The 26,211-nt window shown below is 42.1% G+C and overlaps 1 protein-coding gene across 1 annotated transcript in view; it reads right to left on the bottom strand.

Annotated features, from left to right (window-relative positions):
* Positions 1–26,211, bottom strand: part of LOC149798476 (aldo-keto reductase family 1 member B7-like) — a 43,412-nt gene that overhangs the window by 8,416 nt on the left and 8,785 nt on the right. Inside the window, exons 4-7 of the mRNA XM_089963677.1 lie at positions 23,973–24,050; positions 23,447–23,569; positions 21,172–21,278; positions 20,344–20,425 (exon numbers count right to left, since the gene is read on the bottom strand). Of these exons, the coding sequence (XP_089819803.1) occupies positions 20,344–20,425; positions 21,172–21,278; positions 23,447–23,569; positions 23,973–24,050 (390 nt within the window). The remainder of the gene's footprint in view (positions 1–20,343; positions 20,426–21,171; positions 21,279–23,446; positions 23,570–23,972; positions 24,051–26,211) is intronic.

Raw genomic sequence — 26,211 nt, 5'->3', positions numbered from 1 at the left:
TTCTTTAAATTTTTGAAAAAAGGGGTAGGCAATGGAAAGGCTATCTCTTTTCGAGAAATATGGCTGGCCCTGAAAAGGGCCTTTGGGTTTTCTTCTTCTAATTTCTTCTTTTCCTCCACCAACTTCTTATTTTATCTCCAACACTCTTTCTCTTCTTTTTTTTCTCCTTCTCTTCTTTCTTCTCTTCCTCCTCTTCTTCTTTCTTCCTCTTCTCATTTTCCTCTTCTTTTTCAATTTTTTCGTTCCATGTTCTTATTCTTATCTTTTCCTCTTCATCCTCCTTCTCCTCCTTGATCTCTTTCATGACACCACTAATCTTGTCCTTTGCTTTCCTTAAATTGTTAATTTCCATCTTTACACGATGGGGACTATAGGAATAATGGTCTTCAACGAGTCTTATTAGCATCTGTTCCATTATTCCTAAGTTGTCTAAAACGTCTTGCAAGGTTTGTAATTTGTCCATTTGGTTTGACGCCATCTTCTTTTTATTCTTTGCAGAATGGTTTGAACGACGAATACTGTGGGTTCTTATACGAAAAGCGCGTACGTGAAGGAAAACATCCCCCTAAAACATAAAATGGATCTTACCTAGATGATGACCGAACATCGCGCGGACGTGAAGGAAAACATCCCCCTACTTTCTCATTTCATATAATATAACCCTAACTATACTCTCCACATTTGCTAAGAAACCCATAATCTACTATTCACACAAACATACCTGAGCTCTTACCAACACACAAACACATACACTTCCACTATTAATAAAGAGTTAGTGTTTATATACACACTACTCTACCTACACACATTGGCAAATTGATCGTTATTTCTTTTCTAGAGTATTGGGTAGCCCTGAAAAGGGCTGTTTTGTTTGGAACTTCATGGGCACCTGGTTAATGGTGGCACCTTCCAGGCCTGGCGCCACATACGCATCTTATCCCCCAGTTACTTTTTACCTTTTGGGGGGAGAGAGCAGAGGCAGGATATGTCGCTTCAGAATCCCAATTTTCGCTCTCTGGGATTTTGAAATTTTTTCTCTCCTTTTCCTCCTCCTCTTCTTTCTTTCTTCTTTCCTCCTCTCTTATCCTTCCCTCCTCGACAATGGCTTCCGCGGCCAGTTCATTTAATATGCGCCTGGCATATTCCAGATGCACATGAAGCTCCAACAGTTTCTCAAGTCTCGTGTTCATTTTTTGGTGTTGATCAATCAACAAGGGTAGCTGGACTGCCGAACGAGTTTCAATTTATAGTGAAAGCGCGGACGTGATGGAAAACATCCCCCTAATAACATAAAATTCATCTTACCTAGATCATGACCAAAAAAAAAAACAACAACGCGCGGACCTAAAAGAAACACTCACTCACTTTTTATGCTACCCATCACTATTGTAAAATTTTTTATAAATCACTTCAATAGACTATCCACATAAGCAAAGCAATCCAATCTATCTCCAAATATACACTTCAATAACCCAAAAAAATTATTTTAATCTACTATCCTCACCAACTTACGTTAGCTCTTACTAACATAAACATACAAACACATGCCCTCACATTTTTTTATAAAAGAGTTAGTGTTTATTTTCACACTACTCTACCTACTCACATTGGCAAATTAATAGTTATTTCTTTTCTAGAGTATTGGGTAGCCCTGAAAAGGGCTGTTTTTTTGTTTTGTAATGGCATTCTTTTTTAGTTTCTAAGAATGCGATGTCCTCTGAGGATAGACTTTCTGGCGATAGGTCTGCTTCTTCGGAAAGAGAAGAAGAACTCTTTGGTGTCGATACGACAATCGACAAAGCCTCTGTCAGCTTCAGGTTGTTGCTGTTGTTGCTGCTGCTGTTGCTGCTGTCTCTGAAGTCTGTACTTCTCTGTCCATTCTTCTTTTTCCCTGTTCATTTCTTCTCTGAAGAGCTCTTCTATCAGGTCTTCAGTGATTTTTAACATTCTCACATTTTCTATTTCTTCTGGCTTCGGTATCAGACTGTGTCTGACCCTATGCAGATTCACGTAGGCTTCGTTGAGCTTAGCTAGTTTGGAACACATCTTCTTAGGAGGATGAGTCGACAATGGATGGTTAGACTGGGAACAACCCCGGTTCTTAAAGTCAAAGCGCGGACGTGAAGGAAAACATCCCCCACACGGTTTTCGAGTCGCAACGTTCAGTGAGTGTCATGAGAGGGATAGTAAGAAATGAAAGAGCATCAATCCAACATTCTTATAGCTAAACAAAAGACAAAGGCATTTTTTTTCAAAACACAACATTTTTTATTCAAAAATCACTTAACACTAAACAACAACATTTTTAACAATAATCCAACACTATAACATCAAACAATTTGTTTCAAATCACAAACATTTTTTTTCAATCTACAATCTACTTTGAACAGGGCTGACAACGTTGTGAATGAAATTGTGATTTCCACTGTTGGAAATCATTAGGCCATTGATGGACACTACGTTTCCTAGCTTGAGACAAAAGATAAGCATAATGGTCACAAAACCATCGATCTACTTTCACATCGTTTCTAGCAGAAGAACGAGGATCGAAATGAGTCACTAAATGTTCTAAGGAATAGCCCAGGCTGCGATGATGCAGAAAATACACACAGTACTGTCCACACACCAAAGAATATGTGCCTTGCAATTTCACATTATTGAATCGGGTGGTCTGAGCATTTCTTCTCATAAAGTCGATGATATCGTCTTCCAAAGGGGGCAATCCGTACGAATCGAAATATTCCACACATCCTTCTTGAGGAAAGTAGACGGCTACCCAGTGGGTTCCTGGGAGATGACTGTCGTCCGTGTTGATCACGTAAGCTTGATGGTCTTGAGGTTTGCGATGAGGGAGTTCATCTTTAGCACAGACGACAGGATTCCAAGAAGCCGTATACGAACTGTGGTTCAAAAGGTAATAAAGTTCCCAGGTATCCATTGTTTTGTGTTTTCTTCTTCACAGGTAATAATAAGTGGTCAATTCGATCCTGACTTTTTGCTTGAAAATGTCTGACGAATAAACGGTTATTCGTTCTGTTTCCTCACTCTGATTCAGGAGAGCTTCGATACGATGGATCTCTTGAGTGGTTAATGGTGGACAAGAATGTTCACGCAAGTCTTTATACCACTGGTGCAACACGTCTTTGTTCGAGATGAGACTCCAAGCTTCGTCCAGATACTCGTCCAATTTTTCTTCTTGACTTAACATCAGGCATTTATCGTGTTGAATTTGACTGGGATGATCGTTTTGACATCCATAGCAATTTTTCTTGATCAATTCCGTCATTTTGTCGACCAAGTGTTTGGCAAAACAGGAGACTAAATGGGCTTCTTGTTCTGGCCATCTCGACTTCATCATGACAATTTCTTCGTCTTGGGATTCTCCTTCCACGGTCTCCTCACATTCCATGTCCAAAGTTTCTTCACTTTGTAAAGAGGGATAACAGTCTTCCATGGCTTCTAATAATCTAGAATGACTTCTCTCAAACTGTTGATTTCTATCGTATTGTCAAATTCTGCATACAGGATGACGTTCACTGTGTTCCCTGCTTCCAGTGGACTCGCAAACTGAATTTCCACACGAATCTGGCCAGATTTTATAGGGTGGAAATGTCCCTCGTCGCTGCCTTGGTCTGGAGTGAAATCGAAAGCCCACAAAGCATAGCCTCCGTCATAATCGTCGTACGTAATGCCGTGACTGGTGTTGGTTCCTAACTGACCGGTGGCTTCGTACAGGGACAAGTACGATCTCAAGTAATTCTTCTGGGCAAAGTTAGGCTCGAAAGGTCGGGTACACAAGGTCTTGCCATCGCGACTGACTTCGATCTTGGACACATTGTAATGCTTAAACTCAAAAGGATTTTCGTTGTGGACTCCGTTGAAGGCTGTATTCTTGACGATATCAACAATCAAACGCTTGGGTAACTGTCCTTGGAACAGATGATCTTCGATCATGGATCGCTGTCCAGCAGGAATGGTGAACGTTTTCACTTCTACGCGTCGTATGGGATACTTGGCAGTTGTTCTGCTTAACGTTTGACTGATATCGTTTCCCACTTTAGGTAACACTTCTACGCGACGCACGTAGAGCTTGGCTTCTTGGATAACAGTTTTGTATTCATTGGCATGGGTCATCAAATGGAAAGCGGCACTGCTACGATTCAGTCTCAGGCGGATATCCACACCGTTCAGCAAATACTTTTCTTGTAACCACATGTCCAAATGCAAACGATCCATCAGTTCTAAACTTCGCCCTTGCAGAATTTTAGTTCTACGTGTGTTAAACCCCACATTGTGAAGATTGTCATCTGCTGTCAGGGCTGTATCGCTAAACGTGTTCTCACCTGCCGTGTCAGGTTTCCATACCACGCAAGCATCCAGATGAGTGTTCTTGGCTTCTTTTCCGTACGTCAAGAGATTTTCCAAGTAGGCTCGATACGGGTAAGTATCCATGCTGCTACTGACCAGTTTGTTATTCAAGTACAAGTCCACTTCGCTGAACAAGGAATGCATGAAATTGTTGACGGGCGCTACCCTATCATTGGCTCCAGGATTGGTGTTGTCAGTTTTGATCACTTTGACTTTCAAATACAGGTAACTGCTATTCAGATCGATGTAATCTTCGGGCTGTCCTTTGATTTCAAACTCGATGGGAGCGGAATCGGTCAATGAGGAGACCGGGTGAAATTCCACCCACTGGGATTCTTGCATCGTCATCATGGTGGGGGGCATGGCAAACATATCCAGTTCCGTCTTGGAACAAGCACAAGACTCTCGGTGCATCATTTTTTTTTGTTCTTCCTCAATAATCGAAAACGTCTAAGTCTCGAACGGTTCTTCTTTTCTTGGCCTTTCTCGCTTGAAGTCTGGTGAAAGGGTGTTTTCTGCGTCGTCTCTTTCTGCCTTGTCCTTGCTGAATGCCTGATTCGGTAGCGTGCAGGGCATTTATAGGTGTGTCTCGTCGGCCTAAAATGTCTTTACCCGTTTGCAGCAAGACATTTTTGCCTGCCCTCATGAAGGCTTCTTTAGGGTTTTGTTTGTCGATGATGACATTTTGGAGAAATTCTTTGCCTTGTGTCAGTGCCGCATCTTTCAAGGCGTGCAATCCTCGTGTTACCATCGGTTTCAACACCGGGGCCACCGAACGAAAGGCCGATTTTAACATGTCTCCTAAACCGTGTCCTCGCTGTCGAGCCACCCCTTGGTACACTGGATACATGACTTACGAGTCGTGAGAGAACCGTTTTCGAAAATGGAGTTTCACCGTGACTTTTCCTTTGGTGAATGGAATATTTTGTCCCAGATCTCCTTTTATAGCAATGTTGACCGTGTCCAAATACGACTTGCTGACCGGCAAATAGTGAGGATGGACAAATTCGCGGTGAACGTGATAAGTGTTTCCACCTTCCTCGTCAGCGTTTGTGGCAGAATCCACTTTGAAAGGAATGACACGCAGTAACGGCACGGAGGTGTGTCCCACCACGTTGTATTCCACCACATCGGAATACACAAAGATCAAATTCAGTCCTTGGTTCAGTTCTACCGGGAAACGAAAATACCTCGCAAAAATATCGTTGTCGGAAATGACTGGCAATTCGTTTTTCTTCATCATGACCATTCTCATCTCCGTGTCACCGCCCAATATGTCAAACAATTCAGGACAAAATAAGAAAGACATGAATTTTTTGGATCCCTCAGAAAATTTCATCAGAAAGCGACGAGCTATTTTGTGGTATTCCAGGGTGACACTTTTTTGGACATTACTCAAAGCTTTATGGAACACGCCATTAAACCTGGAGGCTATGGCGCTGACCAAATGATGACCACTGAAATAATAGCCTGGGAGAATGAACAAGTTGTAGGTGGTCGTTTTAGTTTTGTCATCATAGGTTTTATTGGTAGATGTGCCAATCTTATCCAACTCCTCTTGCAATTGTTTGTCATGAACTTCCACCTTAAACCAATTTTGCTGGGCAGTGATATTGTGGACTTGGGTCGGGTGAATCATTTCTACTAAAGCCACTTCCCAATGGGCTTCGTGATCTAACTGGATGGCTTGAGGTAATTTGGCCGTGTAACAGCACAACGTGTTGTGGGGAAACACCTCCATGGAACTGTCACTGGGTAAGGTTAAGTAAAATTGGTTTTGGTGACTCATAATTCCAGAGTTCTGTGGCTGTCCGAGGGGATATTACTGGATGTCAGAGGCGTGTCTCCGCCCAAAATGGGGTTCTGGTTGTGGTTGTTGGAGTGGTGACTGGCACTGACACTGGCACTGGACACAACGTTCCCGTTTGAGGAGAATTTCAGGGAGGGATTGGGAAGCAGGTAACCGATGCAACTGCTCAATAAAATGGTCCACAATTGTTTGTCTCCTTGTTGCAAACTCAAATTGGCGATGGCTGCCCCGATGACACAATACACCACGAAGATTTGGCAGAAAAAGACGATTTGCGTTTTAGGCACACGTTCTCCACACCACACCCACAAGGGTTGTTTTTGTAAATCTTGCACAGAAGAACTAGGGGAAGAAGGACTGGTCGACGTAGCTGCGTCTGATGTGTGAAAGGGCATGATGGTCACTTCTTCTTTTTATAGTCGATGACTTGCGAAGCGTCGATCCAAGAATCGAAACTGGGTGGATATCCTTTCCAACGTACTTTGACTTCTTTGACACGTCGTTTGCCCACTTTACGGGTTCTGCGTTCGAGAATGCTTTCGATGTCGTACACGTCGTCTTCTTTTTTGGTGACACGTTGTAACTCGGGCAAATAAAACGTTCCTTTGAGTACTTCTCCGTTCATGTCTTCCAATTTATAGACGGCAGGATGACGGCCATGTATTCGTCCAGTGACGCGAAACAGTTCGGTCGTCCAGTTAGGTAAGTAACCTTTGTCGAAAGTGCGTTTGGTTTTGCCAATGCGCACCCAATCTCCTACGGTCAACTCTCCACTTTTCTTGGGGACAGCCCTCGTCGGGGACGTACCGAACAGGCGCTCGAACACCAGCACTTCGTTGTCGGGAGTCACGTCTTGCGGGGCACGTCCGATGCTTCGATGGTAAGATTGGTTGTACGCTTGCACCAGGTGCGGTAAGATGTCGATGTACTTCAGAGTGTGGTGATGCGTAAAATATTTCCACATGCGTTCTTTCAAAGTGCGTTGAAATCGTTCCACGATGCTGGCTTTGGTTTCGGGATTCTCGGTGGTAAAAAAATGAATGTCACGTTTCTTTAATTCTTTTTGGAAAGCTTGGTTCAGAAATTCGGTGCCTTTGTCCGTTTGCCATCGAAGAGGGTGACGACCGCTTTGTTTCAACACCCGTTGCAGGGCTCGCACTAACTCGCTGCTCGATTTGGAAGTCAAGGGCACGACCCAGGCAAATTTGGAAAAGACGTCGATGACACAAAACAAATATTTGTAACCACGATTGTAGCTGGCCAAATGAGAGACATCGGCTAAATCGGCTTGCCATTGATGATCGATGCCTTCCACTCGGGTGCGACTTCTGGCAAACTTGCGTCGAATGGGTTTGTGTAAAGTGTAGGTAGCTTGTTCTTGTAACCATCGTTGCACTTGAGGTAAACGGAGACTTTTCAGCCGCGTTTTGGCAGCACGATACAATTTTTGAACTCCTGCGTAACCTGCAGGATGCGAGGGATCGTAGTAAATGCTGGCTAAGACTTTTTCCATTTTTTGTGTTGGTGTGTTAATAAGTCACCCACTCTTCGGTGATGCTACTTTGGGTGGGACGAAAGGGTGGTTTGGAAACGGATTTACGTGTCCGATGGGCTACGGGAGTAGAAGTCGAAGGTAGTGGTGGTGGAGGTGGAGGTGGCAATGGAATGACTTTGGTTTTCTTTTCTTTTTTCACTTCTGGTTTCCCTTCTTTCTTTTTCACTTCTGTCGAAGAAGGCGTGGACATCATCTTTTTAACCCAAGCTTTCATTTCTTCTCGTTGGGGTGTGGGGGACGGGGTCAACAAGGATCCTGCAATCTTACTCGAAATGGGAGCTGCTGACGGTGTTTGAAACACTTCGCGCATCTCTTCTTCCTCAGGTCTTTGTGGGGTAGCATCTCTGGTAACCCTTGGGGATGGTAGTGGTGGTGGTGGTGGTAATGATGGTGCTGGACTTTTCATCAAGGACTTAAAATCTTTTAGAGTGGGTAAAGCTGTTTCGTCTAAAGCTTTCTGGTGAAAGAGTTGCAGTCTTTGCAAGAGTTGACTATACTTTTGCGATTTTTCTGTTTCGGACAAATCTTGGCGATCCATCAAGGATTGCAATTCGTGTTGTAACTGGGACATCTCGCTCAAATTGGGATTGGGAGGTAAATGCGGGGTGCGTTGTTCTTGCCACCGATGGTATTCCATCCATCGTTTGTAAGGCACTAAAGCTAGTTTTCGTCCTTCCATGGGGTTGTCAGGGGTGAATTCTGAGATCTTGGGACTTCCGAAGGCCTTTTTATCTTGCTCCCATCAGTCCTCCCAACATGGTTCCCAAGACTCCTTTTAGTATGGGGCCTAAGAAGAGAGGTAAAATGCCTCCACGTTGGACCAACATCTTCTTTTTTTGACGAATGGGAATTTTCTTTTGAACCATTTTCCGAAGAACGTGACGATGTTTGCCTAAGCATTGTTTCTGGTGTTTGGACAAAGGGATCGTGCCTTTCAAAACGTTCAAACAACATTCGCACACGGTATCGATGACCTCTTTGGAGGCCGTTTGAATGAGTTTTTTTCGTAGGGGTGGAGAAGCTTTGGACAGGACAGATAACATGTCCCCATGTTTGGCTAAACGTGGTGGCAGTCCTTTCCTTTTTTTTCCTTGGGGTTTTCTGGAGGGTGACATCTTTGAGTCTTTAGGAGCACCTAAAAACACTGATACCCGACTCGGTCAGAGGCCTTTTTTATACTGGAACGCGTCGCCACTGATTGTCTTTACGGCGTATCAGTTTGAGGACAGGCATGACACGTCGTGCAGGGGTACGCAACGGACTAAATCGAGCCAGTTCTTGCTTGGACAAATCCAGTAAACTCTGTAACATGCCCGATCTTTCATGGACTTTGATTTTGGGAGAAGGTACTTTGTGAGCAGCAGCCACTGCCGCTAAATGGGAAGGTCCTGCCACTGGGGAAGTTCTTTTGGGGGTCATCAACGGAGATGTTCTTGGTGTGATCAACGTCTCCAAGTACTCTTCAGTTCTGGGTGTCATCAACGGAGAAGTGGACGAACGTGAGGATGCCGGAGACGCAGTCACTGCCGTGGCAGGTCGTGGTTTGCGAGTGTAAGGTTGCGTCCTGGCCGAAGTGCCTCTCTTGCGACTAGTTTTCTTCTGTGGACTTTTCTTTTTCTGGGGACTTTTTCTCTGTTTCTTTTTCTGGGGGCTTCTTTTCTTTTTCCGGGGTGATGGTGGTGGTGTCTGGTAAGAGGAGGGTCCTGCCACTGGAGAAGTTATTCTTCTTGGGGACCTGGTCTTTTTCTTTTTCTTCTTGGGGCTTCGTTGGACTTTTGTCTTGGGGATAACTTTGGGGGCATTAGGATCCCATCTTAAGAGTGAGCGAATGATGACCCCTCCTAGAGTACCGCTCCCTCCAGGTTTCAAAATGATTTGTTTTTTGGTTTGAGTGTCGATGCGGGGATCGGCCAGTTGGACCAAAGCGACTTTGTTTCGATCGAAAAAGCGTTGGGTTTGATGAGGAATCTGAATGATTCCTTGGAGTAATTGACGTGCCGTCACCGTGAACCATCGTAAGACTTCTTTGAGACTAGCTTCTAAGACACGGGCTCGTGTTTGTGGATCTTTTTCTCGACTGATGCCATACAAGGCACGAATCAATTTGACGGAAAGATGCGACTGAAGGGACGTCATGTTCACACTGTGTGAGACAGACGAAAAAGGGTCTGAGGTTTTTATAGATTTTTTTCATGGGAAATGAAATGAAGTCGAGGACGGAGACGTGTACAGGACAGGCCCTCCGTCTTGGCACCAGTGGTGAAACAAGTGGGTACGAAATCGCAAATCCTCGGGAGTCGTAGGTTTCAAATCGACGAGTAAATAGGCGTGTGGCGTTTGAGTGGCATCGTCGTACGCTTGAGTCAGCCAAGGCGTTCCTAACTGTTTGGCTAAGACTTGCACTTGCGATTTATCTCGAGGACTTTTAAACAAGACCACGTAATGCGCATTGAGACTGATGGTGCGATGGGCTTTACTTTGTTGAAACAAATTTTGGGTGATGTAAACGACACTGGCATTACGGTGATGCCCTTTGCGCGTGAACCACAATTTAATTTCTTCTTCGTCTTCTCCTAACATGTCGTCGAAAATGACCAAATGGGTTAGACGGGAGTCAGAGACGATGCCGTCGTCTTCTTTAGGAATGCCTTCCACAAACACGATGGAATCGCCTTGACTTTCTCGCAAGAGGCTGTACGCCGATTGCCACTCTTTGTAACACCACACGATTCGTTGAGGGGGCCGATCGATCAAATGATGTTTATGTTCGATCAAACGTTTGACGAATTCGGTTTTGCCTGAACCGCTAGGTCCAGCAATGAGCATGTTAAAGGGATGGCGAAGATACAAAGCCTCCCAACTGGCACGATCTAAGTGTTCGTCGATGACTTTGACAGTAGAGGAAGAGGGAGCAGAGACAGTAGAGGTAGCCATGGTGTGAGAAATGTCACTTGTGACACGAAAAACAAACAAGACAAGAGTTTATATACTTTTTCAGAACACGTTTATTGAATGTTTCAAATATGAACACGAAAGACAAAAATACATACAACCCAAATAGTGATGTACAGGAATATAAAACACAGCAAAGCGATCAAAGTGGAATATAAACAAGTGTCTGTACAACATGTTTTGGTTAACCAAGATGTCCTAGGGACAGTGTGTAATGTTCTTACAGTCTCTACATGAGGTATTGTCACACAAGTGTCCTCCCGGAATGACCTTTCAGGAATGTCCATGACAGTCCTGTCCTGAAGCGAGTGGTTGTTCTCGGTGACGGGTTCTTCTGGCACCGTCACTAACACAGGTTGAAAAGTAACTTTTTTCCTTGAACAACTCTTGTGCATACTGGGCCACTTCTTGGGTCCAAGCCTCAAAACCCCCTTTTTTCCAGTCACGAACATCTGTCCAATGAGGGTGTAAGTCACAAGCTACACACACATCGTCATACACGTCTTGGGTAGCTAAAAGTTGACGAATCTTTTTTTCCTGTTGAGGTCGAGAAGTATCCAGATGAAACCGCAAGGCTTTGAGCAAAAGGAGTTTTTCGTGACCATTTAAGGCCATGGAGGTGGTAAGTACTGATCGTAAAGAGTCCACAAAGAATCGGCTGGTAAACGAAATCCCAGAAAACAAGTCACTAAGACACACACCACTTGTCGTCCCAAATTGAATGGATACAGTTCTTGCAATAATCGATGGTAATGATCCACGGTTTGAATATGGTCATTGAGTTCCTTCCACGGAATCTGTTGGATTACATACGACATAAGTCGTGGCATAGCTGCCTGTTTTTATAGTCTCTTTGTTTCGAAAAGAATACACGTACTTTCTAGCCAGTGATGTTCGTTTTCCAGTGGGTAATGTAAATCTTGCATACTGTAACCGAAACGTCAGAGTTCGATTAGAAGTTTCCTCTTCCGCTAAGTAGATTCCACGTAAAATATGTTGGTAATCCTTTACCTCGTCTTCCTCAATGGGTTGCTCTAGGTGAATCTCGAAGTAACCAAAATGATCAACACGTGAATCATCGGGGGCCTGGAAGTATTGAACAAGGTCTGACCACTGAAACAATTTCTGACGAATCAGTTCTCTTATACCCTTCAGGTACCAGTGGTTAAAGATCTGGTGACGTAACGGATGCAATTGTTCTTTACCTTTCACTTGTATTTTGACCAGCTCTCGGTAAATGCGTTCTCTCAACTCCACAGGCAAAGCACGAATGTTCTCTTGTAAAGTATCCATGAATAGGTCATACTAAATCCTCTTTGGTCTGACACAAGAAATGTACTCTTTGCACAAACATGGTTTCACTTCAGTGTCGAATTTAAATCGTTGAGTCACTAATCTACACATTACAATTCGTTCAGAAGTTTCCTCTTTCACTAAGTTGACATTGTGTTCAAAATGTTGGTAATTCGTTAACTCTTCCTCTGGAATTCGATGCAGTACGTTTACAATGATGTAACTACAATCGTCCATACCAAACCAATCCTTTCTAAAACTAGAGGATCGTTGATCAATGTCTGTCCAATGGAACACTTTCAATTGAATCAGTCCTTGTATAGCCTTCAGGTACCAGTGGTTCAAACACCGGTGACGTAACGGATGCAATTGTTCTTTACGTTTCACTTGTATTTTGACCAGCTCTCGGTAAATGCGTTCTCTCAACTCCACAGGCAAAGCACGAATGTTCTCTTGTAAAGTATCCATGAACAGATTATTATGGTAAGAAGTTACTTCAATGTCTCGGTCCCACTAAGGATAAGTAATGACAATTCGGTGACCATCGAGCATGTTCAACGTAGGCCGAATCTTGCGGTTCCCAGTGGTGAAGTGACACACCGCAACTGAAGCACTTGACTTTATCTCCTTCGCCCAAGTAGAAAAATCCGGCTCTGGCTAATTCTTCGGGGGTCGGTCCTCCCAGATACTTTGGCCATTTTCCTTTGAACGATTGAAGACGATTTTCAAAGTCGCAGTATTCCGACAAACGCACAGGGAACGAATATTCGTCTTTCACAGGTTCGTTTCGATGAGGGTTGAGTGACATGGGTAGGAGTTTGCTCAGGGCTGGATGACATCCGTAGGGAGGTAAACGTGAAGGTGGACATTCCCCTTTAAAACGAAACCCAGTAAAATGTCCAAGAGGACGAGCAGCATCGCTTTCGCATCCCACAGGTTTGACACGCACAGCATCACTTTCCATGACAGGGGTAGGGGCACTAAAGTTCCCATGATGCTTTACGGCATCGCTCAGGTCACAAGGTACAGCATCGTACCCATCGCAAGGCTCACAATCGCATTCCACTTCCGAAGCCTCACACTTGAATTGTGCCCTTCTAAACAACTTGTTCTGTGTTTCTCTGAAAGTATTCATCTTGTTCGCTCGGTCTTGGTAGTCACAATGAACTATCGATTTTACCTAGGGTTCCTTTTTATATACAGACCAATACCGACGTGACCGTACGGTAAGGTGAAATGATTGGGAAGTCGAACTCGCTTCTGGTACACGATTTGATAGACTTTTTCCAAGGGCCGACTGACGATGTGGTGAGTGGGTAAACGTACAATCTTGTTCGGTTGGTGAGTGGTCACTTTAAAGTTTCCATCCTCTCCAGATTGCAAGGCTTCTTTCAATACTCCAAAGTTGACCACTCGACTGGTACGATAATTCAGAGTCAGTCCTTTCACTTTGCACGTCGTGTGCACTTCTCCTTGTTTGTCCCGGTATTCGTAGCCGTAATTTTTGGGACCGCCACTGACGAAACTTAGAATCTTGTCGTCGGGATGCTCGTCTGTCCAGGCTCCTAAACGGTCTCCTTCGATGTTAGGGTGATGTTGAATCGGGTGATGGATGTAAATGCAACTGTCTGTGTCAAAGTACAGGACACGTTCTTCTAACAGTTCTAAAGCTTCGTACAATTTTAAGCGAGCATGGGCTGTCACGTAAGCAGCAATGATGACATTTCCAAAAGGGTCGTCTTGTACAAAGTCCAGATCTTCTTCGTAATTGACCAAGATCAAATTCTCTCGAACGACGTCCACGTGTTTCATGTATTTGGTTTTGTCGTGAATCATCTGGAAGTAGCGGGAAGGTTCTGTCAAATATTCCGTCTTGGGTAAACACGGTCGTTGTGCCATTTTACCCCACAAGCAATTTAACATCACTTTGGCAAACGATCGCCTGCCTTCGTTTTTCTCGATGTGGTCTAAAGTGATGCCTTCTTGTTCGTAGTATTTCTCTTTGAATTGTATTTGGTCTTCGGGAGTGTGACACCAGGAAGGATAGCCGCTGGCTTCTTGTTTCAGTTTCAAAAAGGCATCCACGTAGTCGGCGAAAATGCCTTTCTGAGTAGGGTCACCCTTGCGGTATTGTTGTGTCTTGGGAAAGTGGCAAATTTCGTACACTTCTAACAGTTGGTATCCCATGTCCAGAGCTTTGAACAATTCTACGCTGACCCAGGTTCCCGTCAAGGCCCGTTCTTCCTGGCTGTGCTGACAAGGTTGGTCTTGGTTGCACGTTTCGGCACAAGTACGGCACAAGGGAAACATCAGTTTGCCTTGACAATGGTGAGGTAAGACGGGATGGTATAGGTTCGTGGGAGGCAAAACTTTGCACTTGATCAAGCCTTCGTATTGTCGAATGTTTTTCAGGTCGATGTGTTCCGTCAGCAATTGCGGGTGCCCTACAGGAAAGCGACAATATTTACACACGTAGGGATACAGCGAACACACGTCCAAATATTTGATTTCTTCTCCTTTCTCTTCGTCGGCTTGGTACAGCAAACAGGTGGCATTGGTCCTTCCTCCGTACAAACTATCCCTCGGGTTCAGCGGGTCCATGAACTGGTAACTTTCCACGAGGCGTTTAAACTCGGGATCGGTTTTCATACGGTGATCGTACTCGTGTTCCCACATTTCCACCACTTGGTATCCTTGCTGTTCTAACTTTAGGCGTCGCTGACAAGTGTCCTGGTACAAGTCTTCCATGGTTCGTTGCAAAAACTGATTTTTAGTGTCACGGTCAGGGTAACAGACGGGACATCCGTGAAATAAGCAACCGTTAAACTCGTACACGATCTTGGGGTTTTCTAAGTCCCAACCATCGACCGAATACGTTCCGATGGTCTTTTCGCCTCCTCCGTTGCGGGCATGCTGAATCCACTTGTCTTCCTTGTCGCACAAGTAATGTAACCAACGTAGGGCTTTGACCGAGTATTGACGTTTGACAAAGTGGGTCGTTTGAGGACTGATGACAGCCACGGTGTTTTCAGGCATGAATCGTTGTCGATACACTAAGGAACACGCTTTGGCAATGGTGCAAGCTTCTTTCAAAGGATCGACCCCTCCGTGTTCCATGAACAGTTCTCGAAATTTTCCACAGCAACGCCGTAAAATGTCCACGTCGGAACGACAGTACTTTAACATTTCTTCCTGAAAGTCGAAGGGGTCAGAGGCGTGAGCCTGATACCAAGCGTAGAAAGCTTCTCGTTGTTCGGTACGCATGTTGTCGGGGTCGTAATAGTGAGCCTCAGGTAAATGGGGTAGAACGGCGTGTTGATTGGCTTCCGTATTGAAAAAGTGTGGAAAGTACCCTTTAGCCATTTCTGTCATTCCAAACGTTTTAGGCATTCGACTCAAAGGCATGGCCAAATAGCTCATCGAATCTTTAAACTGTACTTGTCCCACTTGCATGAAAATGATTTTGGCTCCGTTCAAAGTCACTTTAGGACACTCGGTGCCTTGTTCCGTATAGTACCTCAAAAGAAACTGTCCATCGTATCCGGAGAAATTGTGAGCCATCACCGTGGCATGACGATGACAATCTCCGTAACGTTCGATGTCCTCTTGGCTCCACGTCTTGTCGACGGGGTCTAAGACCCATTGGGCAAAATCGGCTAACGTGTTTGGCCCCCGAAAGATTTTTTCACGTCCTCCGGGTATCTTGCTGCAGTGAGGGCAATGACTGAAGATAGGTTCTTGAATGCACTTCTCGCACGCTCGATGAGCCACGCAGAAATTAGGAATGTGAATGCCGGTCTCTTGCATGCATTCGAAATCGAAAAAGATGAAATTGCCTTTCTTCTTGTGACCGTCCTCTTTCTCTGGTGGGGGTTGGTATTTTTGCACGTAACATTGGTGTTCCAAGTCCACGATGTGGTGACAAATGTGACATTTTTTCTTTCCTGAACATACGTGTGCCTTGGTATTATTGGTACGTATGACTTGTTCACACGTAGAGCACAATCTCAGCAGTTGACAAGCGCATTTCTTCTGTGAACCTTGCGTCTTCAAATGTTGTTGGTAACAGGTAGGGCTGACAAACGTGCGCAGACAAGTTGAACAAGGCACTGGTTCTTCGCTCAGACAGGGTGAAGAGGCCAAACATCCTGTGCATTTCCATCCGCAATGCTTGTGTTGCTCTCGATTGTTATAACCATGGTCACATTTCTCACAGTAATAACTGTATTTCAGGAATCCGGTGATACTGGTAATGGTATCGAAATGGTCATCGTGATGATAAAGATGAATGTATTTTCCGTCCTTAAAGTCTTGGCCTCGAAACAACAGAGGTCCGCGCACTTCTTGAGGGTGCACTTTCAAGGTGTAGCGTGGAGCTAGGGTATCTTGCAATTTTTGCATCTCAGGAATGCCACAGGGTGTGTCTTTGGACAGTCCGGCTTGTTGTAACAGGAGTTCTGCTTCGTTTCGTTGTTTGGCTCGGTCGGAACGTTGAATAGTGTCCCAGGTTCTTTTCCATTCTACCGTGTCGTTCTTGTTGGCATAGGTTCGTCCCACCACGATGGCACGGGCTAAGCACATCTGGTCATGAGGGTTGTCAATTCGGACGAGACTCTTTTTGGTGTTGCGAAGGTCGTCCACCAATAACATCTTTTTGCGTCCTGTCCCTTGAGGAGGAGAGACGTGGGTCATGTCCAGTGTGGCTTTACCATCGGTGATGTCAAACTGATCATTAGATTGTTGTACGTGTTGAATCTTGTCCATGACTTTGGAAGCAGTCAATTCTGCAGGGGTGCTAAACTCGATCCAAACAGGGGATTTCAAACCGTCGTGTTGTATGGAAAGTCTCAAGCGATCGTCTTCTTTGGGTTGACATTGTCGCTTGAGTGCAGTGAGCAAAGAATCCCACACCTCAGTGATGAACACTTCTGCTTTCTCTAACGGCACTTCAGCCTTGAAATCTTTAAACTTCACCGTGTATTTGTAAGCCGTGGTTCTAAATTTTCTAGAGGAGCGCTTTTCCGTCTCTCGAATGGAATAGTACTTTTCAGGGTTGACAAAGGGTGGTGAACTTGGTTTAGAGGGTTCGGATTCTGGTTCACTCATGTCCTCTTCAAAATCACTGGCATGAATTTGTGCCAAGATTTCAGCCCTGGTACGAGGCGATAGATCACGTTTCTGCCTCTTACTTTCTTCTTCTTTCTTCTCGAATGAATGGGATCGTTTCATCTTGAAAGCAAAAAGTCAAATGACTCAAGTTCAAACACCATAAACTACTTTATAGTCATAGCAGACCAGCGTATATAAAAGGGTGTGTGTCTTGTCCTTTCACTATTCATTTCACTCTCAAGCCGAACACAACGATGGAAGAGACTGACCAGATGGAACGTTTCGTCAGAGCTTTGCGAGGGGTCATTAGAAAATTCTCTTCAGACCAGCCTACGGACTACTCTCCTTCCTTTAGAGATAAAAGTCAAGATACTTGCTATATCTGTCAGAAGAAAGGGCATTGGTCTTCAGAGTGTCCAGACCGTCAAAAAAGAAAAAAAACAGGGGATAAAAAAGACAAAAGTCAAGATACCTGTTATTATTGTAAAGAAAAAGGACATTGGTCTCCAGATTGCCCAAAAAAGAAACAAGAGGAGTCAGAAGAAAAGAGGAATTCTTCAGAAGAAGAGAGGGATTCTTCAGAGGAAGAGAGGGATTCTTCTGAGGAAGAAAGAAGACAGGTGAAGAAAAAGAAACAGGAGAAAAAAAGAAGAAGGGAAGAAAGCGAGGAGGAAGAAGAGGAAAAGAGTGTGACGGTGAAGAAATTCAAAAAACAGAGAGACTAAACAAGGAGACAGAAGAAATCAGTGAACTTTTTATTAAAGTGTTGTGTTGTGAATTGTGAATTGGATTGTAAAAAATGGAGAAAAGAATAAATGAATGATATAAGGTAAGAGTCTTTGAGTTTTGATTTTAAAATAAGAAGCTACACTCACGCACTCATACACAGACACGTACTATAAGGGTAACATGGGTGAGTTTTTTTGAGTTATTGGCAAATTGAAATTGTATTTCTTTTCGAGAAATGTGGGTGGCCCTGAAAAGGGCCTTTTTTTCTTTATGGTGCAGGGGTGAGTTTAAGCAATCAATTTTAACTGCCTTAAGCCTTTGCCACGGCCAAGGCCTACTTCTGGACTGCGTAATGATGATGATAATGATTGGGTTGAAATCACTAAGGGTGGTACGGTAGGCTTAGTCACAGGGTTGACATGTTTAGCTCGGGAAGGTCGTATTCTCTTCGGTCGTGATAAAGAAGTCTGATACATTTGTTTCAGACTTCTTAACTCCGCTAAAATGTCCAACAGTACCGTGACCGTTTGATTTTCACCCTCTTGTTTCTTTGCTGCTACTACTTCTTCTTGCTGTTGCTGCTGTTGTTTTTTTCTTACCTCTTCTTCTTGCTGCTGTTGCTGTAGGAGAAAAACTTGTTCGGCTTCCTTTTGTCGTTGTATAAATTTCTCCAATTCTTCTTTCTGTCTCTGTCTAAAATTCTCCACTTGCGGTAATGAAGAAGGTAACGAAGGTTCCGGAACAAATTCTTGCGAGGAGAGAAAATCCACAAAATCCCAATTCACCTCTTCTGAAAGTAAGTCCGAGTTCCCTTGGGCAGTCTCTCCTGCTGGTGCACCCCAATGGATCGTTTTCTGAGTTTCCGTCATGTTGAATCACTGTCGCATAGATTGACTGCACACAAGCGCTAGCGAATCTATATAGACTACGTGACGTCACAGACTGCACTCTTACGATTGGATGCGGGCTGACTGAATTCTGTAACGCGTGTTCGGATTGGTGAATGAACTCAATCCGTTTCAATCCTTCCTGTCCCTATAAATAAGCGCCGTTCACTGCATTGATTCACCTATTCTCGGAGCCTCAACATGTGGACAGACGTTGAATCTTCAACCCTTGTGTCAACAATGATGTTCAGGACGGACATGCTCATGTATGTCCGATCCAAGTGGACCGTTGTCCACAGGACCAACAGCAGCCTGTGGATAAGAAGAGTCTATATAGAGAGACAAGGTTGCCTCAAGAGGACTCTGATGTATGGCCCTGCTGTAAGACGAAGTTTGAGGAAAAGAAGATGTCGCAAATGCCCTCTATGTTAAGGGCATATTAACATAAACCAAAGGCCCTTTTCAGGGCCAGCCATATTTCTCGAAAAGAGATAGCCTTTCCATTGCCTACCCCTTTTTTCAAAAATTTAAAGAAAAAAATCCCATGTTAAATTCCCCTTGTCCGTAGAGTGACCCACGATTTATTGCCATGTTAAATTCCCCTTGTCCGTAGAGTTACCCACGATTTATTGCCATGTTAATTCCCCTTGTCCGTAAAGTGCCCCACGATTTTTCTCCATGTTAATTTTCCATTGTCCGTAAAGTGCCCCAAGGGGTCTTGTAATGCTAATTCCCATTGTCCGTAAAGTGCCCCCCTTTACTACTTACGCTGTATTCAACTACAACATAAACGTTTGTCAATTATGATATTTCATTTAAAACGGTGTGCATCCATTCGACCATGTACGACTACAATATATGTGTAGTAAATGCAAGGCACACACACACACACATACACACACATATATATATATGGATTGTATGCCGAGACCACGACTAGTATGGCCGTCAAATAAATCAAATGTACATAACATACCTAGTTAGATTAGGATATTTCATTAGATCGTTTTTACCGACTGCATTAAAACATAAATTGCTAAACAGAATTTGAAACACTGTTTTGTCATTTTATGTACATAACGCTCATGTTCGGTTCCTTCTATTCCGCAGTTAGAGATACAATCACCCTTATCCCGTCTCTCTCTCTCTCTCTCTCTCTCTCTCTCTCTCTCTCTCTCTCTCTCCATCATACACAAAAATAGTGTTTAATTAACAGCTAGGGTTCAGTCTATAAAATAGAATATACATGCACTTTTAACTGACTATTTTATATTCAATATCTCAACCTATAAGTAACATTCAACTTTACTCTCAAGTACAGGTCGAAGTCTGTGTGCATCTGTGTGTAATGTGTATGTGTGTGCAAAATTATAAGCATTGTTTAAAGAAACCGTTGCATACAAATTTGCCAACACAGTTTGAATAAGCTATAAATAGAAAAGATACGAAACTACCCATGCTCATACTAAATTAATGTATCATTCCACTGTCTCCATTTTTATCAGTTAATTGTATCCATTGTAATAATTATTTCTTCACGATTTTGATCTCAAATGCTAAAAACGGTATTTTGACGTTACAATTTGACACAATTACTTATGTCAGACACATAGACAGACATAAACGAACAGCATTAATACCTGAGCTGGAGACTTTTTGTACTTTTCAGCTATTTTTACCACTAATGGATCTTCTAGAAGAACTGGGTCATCTGGGCTAGCCCTGTAATTACAAAAAGGATATAAATATTGTTTTAAAAAATGATGCTACAGTGTCGCTGGTGTATGCATTCGTGCGTAGCAAGCACACATGCATACCGACCCAGTACTTAATTCTCATCTAAGTATAGCCGCTTCGGATTCCTACAACATATACCACGGTTTAGTATCGAGAATTACAAATTTAAACTAAACAGAGCGGAAGGTGATGGGTAACGCAACCCGCGGACCTGAGTTCAAATCTCCTTAGAATAAGGATTAAATAGTATCTAGCCAGTATGATAATGTTAAGTCTTCATGGGTAAAAATCACATACACACACACACACAATATATATATATATATATAGAGAGAGAGAGAGAGAGAGAGAGAGAGAGAGAGAGTTGATGTATCAAATAAATCAAATTTAGAATCTCTTTCGATAAATAGCCTCTGAGTATTTAGATTTTGATGTTTTAGGAGCAAAATTGATTAAAGCATTCTTCTTCACTGCTACGATTATTACGCTTGGTTTTGTAAATGTAGTCCACATTACCCAGAATGCCGTTTATAAACAGTTTAAAGATTATTGCCTCATTAACATTACAAATTTCAATGCGTATACTAATAAGCAAGCACACTATTTTAGTAATCAGTGATGAACATTTGCAATATCAAAATGCACAATAGATAACAGCTTCCTCATTCTGAACATATTTATAGACAATCTTAATTATTTTCACGTAGCATTTTTGTTTTGCATGTGCATACCAAGGTCGGGTTTGGGATCCAAGCGGTGCGTAACCCACCACCGCAATATCTTTAGCCTTGCAGAACTGAAGAAGCTTTTCATTGGTGCAGTAAGGGGTGATTTCAACCTAAAACATAAAGGCTTCAAAATTAACACAAGAATTAAACTCAGCTACTGAAGAAAGTGTACAGCAGTTTAGCAGTTTTTTTTATTTATTTTATAAATCGTCCCGTATAAAGGAGCTTAATTTACTTCAAGACGAAATTAAAACAATCGTAGGACAGCTACTATCATACTCGCATTTAAATGGATATATTATTGTATTCTCTTGTGATAAATCTTTTCACTTTGTGATATAAAGGTTTCGAATATATGTGAATATATAAGAATATATTCTCCAGACGCACTTACTGCAGTGTAATAATGTCTGGTACTAATCTCAATTTTTGTCGGCCATGATTAGCGTATTTGCTTTTCTCTGAAGTTCTATCTTTTATTCAGGATGCCGGGATCATTGGGTACAGTCCGATACGCTAAACAGTATGATCCACTGTACCGCATTCCGCCATGCCCCACACACCAGCGATGCCTCGTTGATTATGTCGTCACAGTATGAATATGGCCAATCTGATTAAAATTAGAACTCCGCTGTCCCATATGAAGATCTGACACCGACTGCTTATGGGTCATGTTCTGGCAATATTTGAATATAGCCATTAGCAGTGCAGCTTTCAAAATTCAGCGAGTGAATCAAATCGTTCTGCACGCATTGCAGCTCTTCAGCCACACCCCTCAGTCTCCCAAATGCGAAGTTATAAGTTTTCATCTGATTGGATGATAAAATTAGCGATTATGGTAATAAAAATAGGTCACCAGAACAAGACCCCTAAGCGGTCGCTCTCAGATCTTCATGTAGGAAAGTGGATATATGATTTTTAGATATTCGTATTGGAATGTGCCGCTCAGCTACAGAAACACGTCGTGCTGCAGATGGCATATCAGTGGAACAAATAAAGCTGGGTGTCTGACTGAAGTGGGTGTCCATCTATGTTTGATGTTTTGTTCCATATCGGTAATTCTGTTCCGCCAGTTTGTGTACACAACCTATGTCCATATGGCTTTTTGTGAAATTTGTTAGCACATTTGTACGGAAACCAATTTTGGACATCTCCCAAAAATTAGATGTCTTTTGAATGAGCTTATAACTCGTTTCGACAAGTTTTGAAATCGTTTTAATAACTTTGTGAGTAGTTTGAACGAGTTAAGAACTTTGAAAAACTTGAAATCTCTTTTAAACTAGTTTAAATGTCATTTGAACGACTTTTTAAACACTTATTCGAACCAGTTCTGAATTCAATGGCATGGCTTAAAATCTCGTTTGACACGAAATTATGTTTACTTTAAATGAATTTTAAACTGGTCTAAATGTTTAGCAAATTATTTGAGAAGGTTTGTGACTAGATTCTACTATTTCGAATCTCATTCGGACAAAATTCTCACTTGTCTGAGAGACTCGAAAACTAGTTTGAACGAGTTCGCTTAAGGTGATTTAAACTTGTTCAAGCGAATTATTAACTCGTTCAAATGAGATCTGAAGTTGCTCAAAAACTTGTTGAAGCAAGTAAAAATCTCATTCAAACGATTTATAGTCTCCCGCAAACGAATTTATAATTGACTAAAAATCTTTTTAAAAACGAGTTATACAGTTTTCTGAACGAGTTATATTATCGTGCCAACGTCTATAAACAGTCTCTCAAATGTATGTTTAAAGTTTTCAAAACAATATTAAACTTAATGAACCGATCCAAACTCGCTAAAAGGATATTTTAAATCGTATGACTAATTGTATTACTAGTTCAAATAAGTTGTAAAAATCGGTCAAACAAAATTTAAATTCAATCAAACGACTACAAAGCTCGTTTGAACGAGCGTATACCTTGTTCAGATGACTTTTAATGTTTTTCGGATCCCTAAATAGACTTCAGTAATTATGTACTGCAAATGTGAAAAAAAACAGGATTTGGATCTCGTAAAGTTTTAAATATTTGTTATTCGATGTTGACGAGGAGTTTAATCTGAAGAAAATATAACCCACACACACTCAGAACCACCTTGTAACAAATTCGTGCCACCCTTCCTTCTGAACGTTCATTTCAGAATCCATGTTTAGCGTAAACGCCTGATTTAAAGATCGTCACGTTTTATCTGTGACTATTGTCTTTAATTTCTACATAACCCAAAGATAATCAAGAAATGACCTCTCTTTGTTTTATTGGTACAGATAAGTCTAGCTACCTGATTGTATACAGGTTTGTGTTTCACGCCCTTCATGGTAAGAATATCCTGGAGTTGTTTAATACTGAAGTTGGACACTCCGATGGCCTTTACCAGTCCCTTATCAACCAGAGCTTCCATTGCCTGTAGATAAACAAGAATGCATAGAATAAGAAAGAAGGAACAAAAACTAATTTAAAATAAGATCCACCTCGACTGATTGTAAAATGTATTATGGTAGTTAGGGCGAATATACCTAATTTAATACATTTACCGTACTGCTGATGTTTATATTCTTCTTCAATCTGGGTTCTGAGAGTTCAAAAAGAAAGGAACGAGTTCAATATTCTTATCGTAGTCGCATAGTCGTAAGCAAACCGAAATGTTACAAATGCTGAGGGACAAATGGTTAAAAAGTAATTATTTGCATTGGATGAAAAACAGCCTGATAAAACATATAAAAATAAGTTAAATAAAATAGAACTAATACGTTTATTAAATGAACTACATGATTAATCATTTCATAAACCAATAAGAACATCATCACCTTCCATGTCTCAGTAAAAGTGTGTTTGGAGGGAATTATTTTTCCAGTCCTATCAGATGGAAAAGCGTCTTTTCCTTCCTGTAATGAGAAACAATTGGGATTAAGTTTCTAGACGAAAAAATAGAAAACTTTATAATAATATTCATGACACGTACATTTTTCTTTTCTTTTTCTTTTAAATTACAATGAACAGGTGTGGATTAACTTTAGGATGGGATAGTTTGTCGTGTCCTTCTTCATTTCATTCCTACGGTAATCACTATATCGAAAAATATAATTGCCACATTGTGAACTACCTTTCAAAGTAAAGGTTTAGCAAAGTTGCGACCATGCGCTTTTTATATGACGCAACTAATGCAGTGCAGTTTCCTGGTTTATCTGTCAAAATATAGCTGAAAGAAAATAATACCGTTTTCGTTTCTTTGTTTCTATTTACTTTATCGTTCTGCAGAGCCTTCGAGTTTTTTTAATGCTCCCAGTCTTCGCAGATATTTATAGTACTGTACTTTAGCAATGACATCAAATAAGTTATCAGATTATAAATTTTCTTTTCATTGTATATAAAATGGTACTTCACGTACCATGCATGCCCCCATTTTTTGGGGGGTGGGGGTGGACGATTTCAAGAGGTTATATAAGTTCATCGAAGCACAGCACAACATGTGTTTTATCTTTGCAAAGATTTCGTTGCCATATCTTATATTGTATAATCTGAAATAACTTTTTTTATTTTTATGATACAGAATAAATTTAAATATTTGCGTAAGACCTGCAACTGGAAAGATAGCTCTTATCGCAAGTTGCCTCGGGCCCCGAGTGGCCGAGTGGTTTAAAGCGCTCACCGTTCCGGATCACTGCCATCTCACCTCTGTCTGCGTGGGTTCTAGTCCAAGGCTCGGCTAGCGTGGGTACGTGGGAAAGCCTGCCAGTAGCTTCTCGTGGGTCGGTGGTTCTTCCCTGGGTTTTCCAGGGTTCTTCCTCCACCAGTTATACTGGCCGCCATGTATAGCCTATCTTGTGCTGAAAAATGGCGTTAAACCCTAGAACAACAACAACAACAAAGCAAGTTGCCTCTCTTTCACGTGTACTCGATGTCACATGTCTAAAGACTATCTATCAGTTATCGCTAACGTGTCTGATCCAGATCCTGAGGAGTTCGTTCAGTTTACAGTCACGCCACAGACGACCTTTTGAAATTATCCAAGGCAACGTAGACTGATATCACGTGGTTTTGCAAATATGAATGCCAGTACATGAACCTGTTTTGGCTGACACATACAATATCCACGTAGGTATTTGACATCGTGCCTTTCTTAGCCACGTAAAAATGCAGTAAGATGAAGACTGAATACCCGCTTACACAGAATAAAATGCAGTAATTTACATTAGCGACCTCAAGGCCAACCCATTAGATCACATATCGAATGTATGCCGATAGCTGCGTTCATACCATCTTAGCTTATACGAAGCAAGGATTGGCCGAGAAGTTGCTGGTGCATCAAACTATTTATCATTTCGTTATCTTCTCGGTCAATCGTACAATTAACCGAAAGGGAGTGGGTGGCCGCATCGATCAGTTACTTCCCCTGATAGTGAAGGTGGAGCTTTAGTCAAGTAGGTTCCTTGCATTTCTAGTTTACTCCGTCTATGTTCAACCAATTTTCATGACTTTCCGAAAAGTGATTGTCGTGCCTCAATGAAAAAGCGAGTTACCTATATTACAGACAATTCCATTAAAAAGGATGGTCGAATTGATCAGTCACAGTGTGGATGTGGTCTTTAAATTTGTTCAACTTACTATATATTTCGGTATAACAACTTGCCAAGAGTCAGTGTTTTTATGTTTTCTAAACTTCCATCATGAAATAAAATTTCTTGCATCGTGTATTTTGTATTTTGGAATTTCAGTGCTCTTTTTTATGGTGTGCATCTACGCATTTAGGAGTTTTTATTTTTAGGAAAAATATTCCCACCCTTCTGCGAACAGCTGGGCACGTAACGTCATTTCCGGTATGAATTAATACATTTTGTAATTCAAATGTCAAACACATTCTGCGCAATAACAGATCCGTGATATGAGATAAAATCAAAAGCGTTCTGAACGAGCGAACTACTTGCCTTCGCCATCATCAACAAATATCGATTGGGAAGACATCCGGTCGATGTCCTTCATCGTACAAATAGCCTACGTAGTCCGAACATATAGTGGCTTCTCTTTCTTGTGGAGAATTTTTTTCTT

This window comes from Sinohyriopsis cumingii, chromosome 6 (genome assembly GCF_028554795.1).
Source record: "Sinohyriopsis cumingii isolate HCF-2022 chromosome 6, ASM2855479v2, whole genome shotgun sequence".
Lineage (NCBI taxonomy): Eukaryota > Metazoa > Mollusca > Bivalvia > Unionida > Unionidae > Sinohyriopsis > Sinohyriopsis cumingii.
This window is presented reverse-complemented; position numbering and strand designations above follow the sequence as displayed.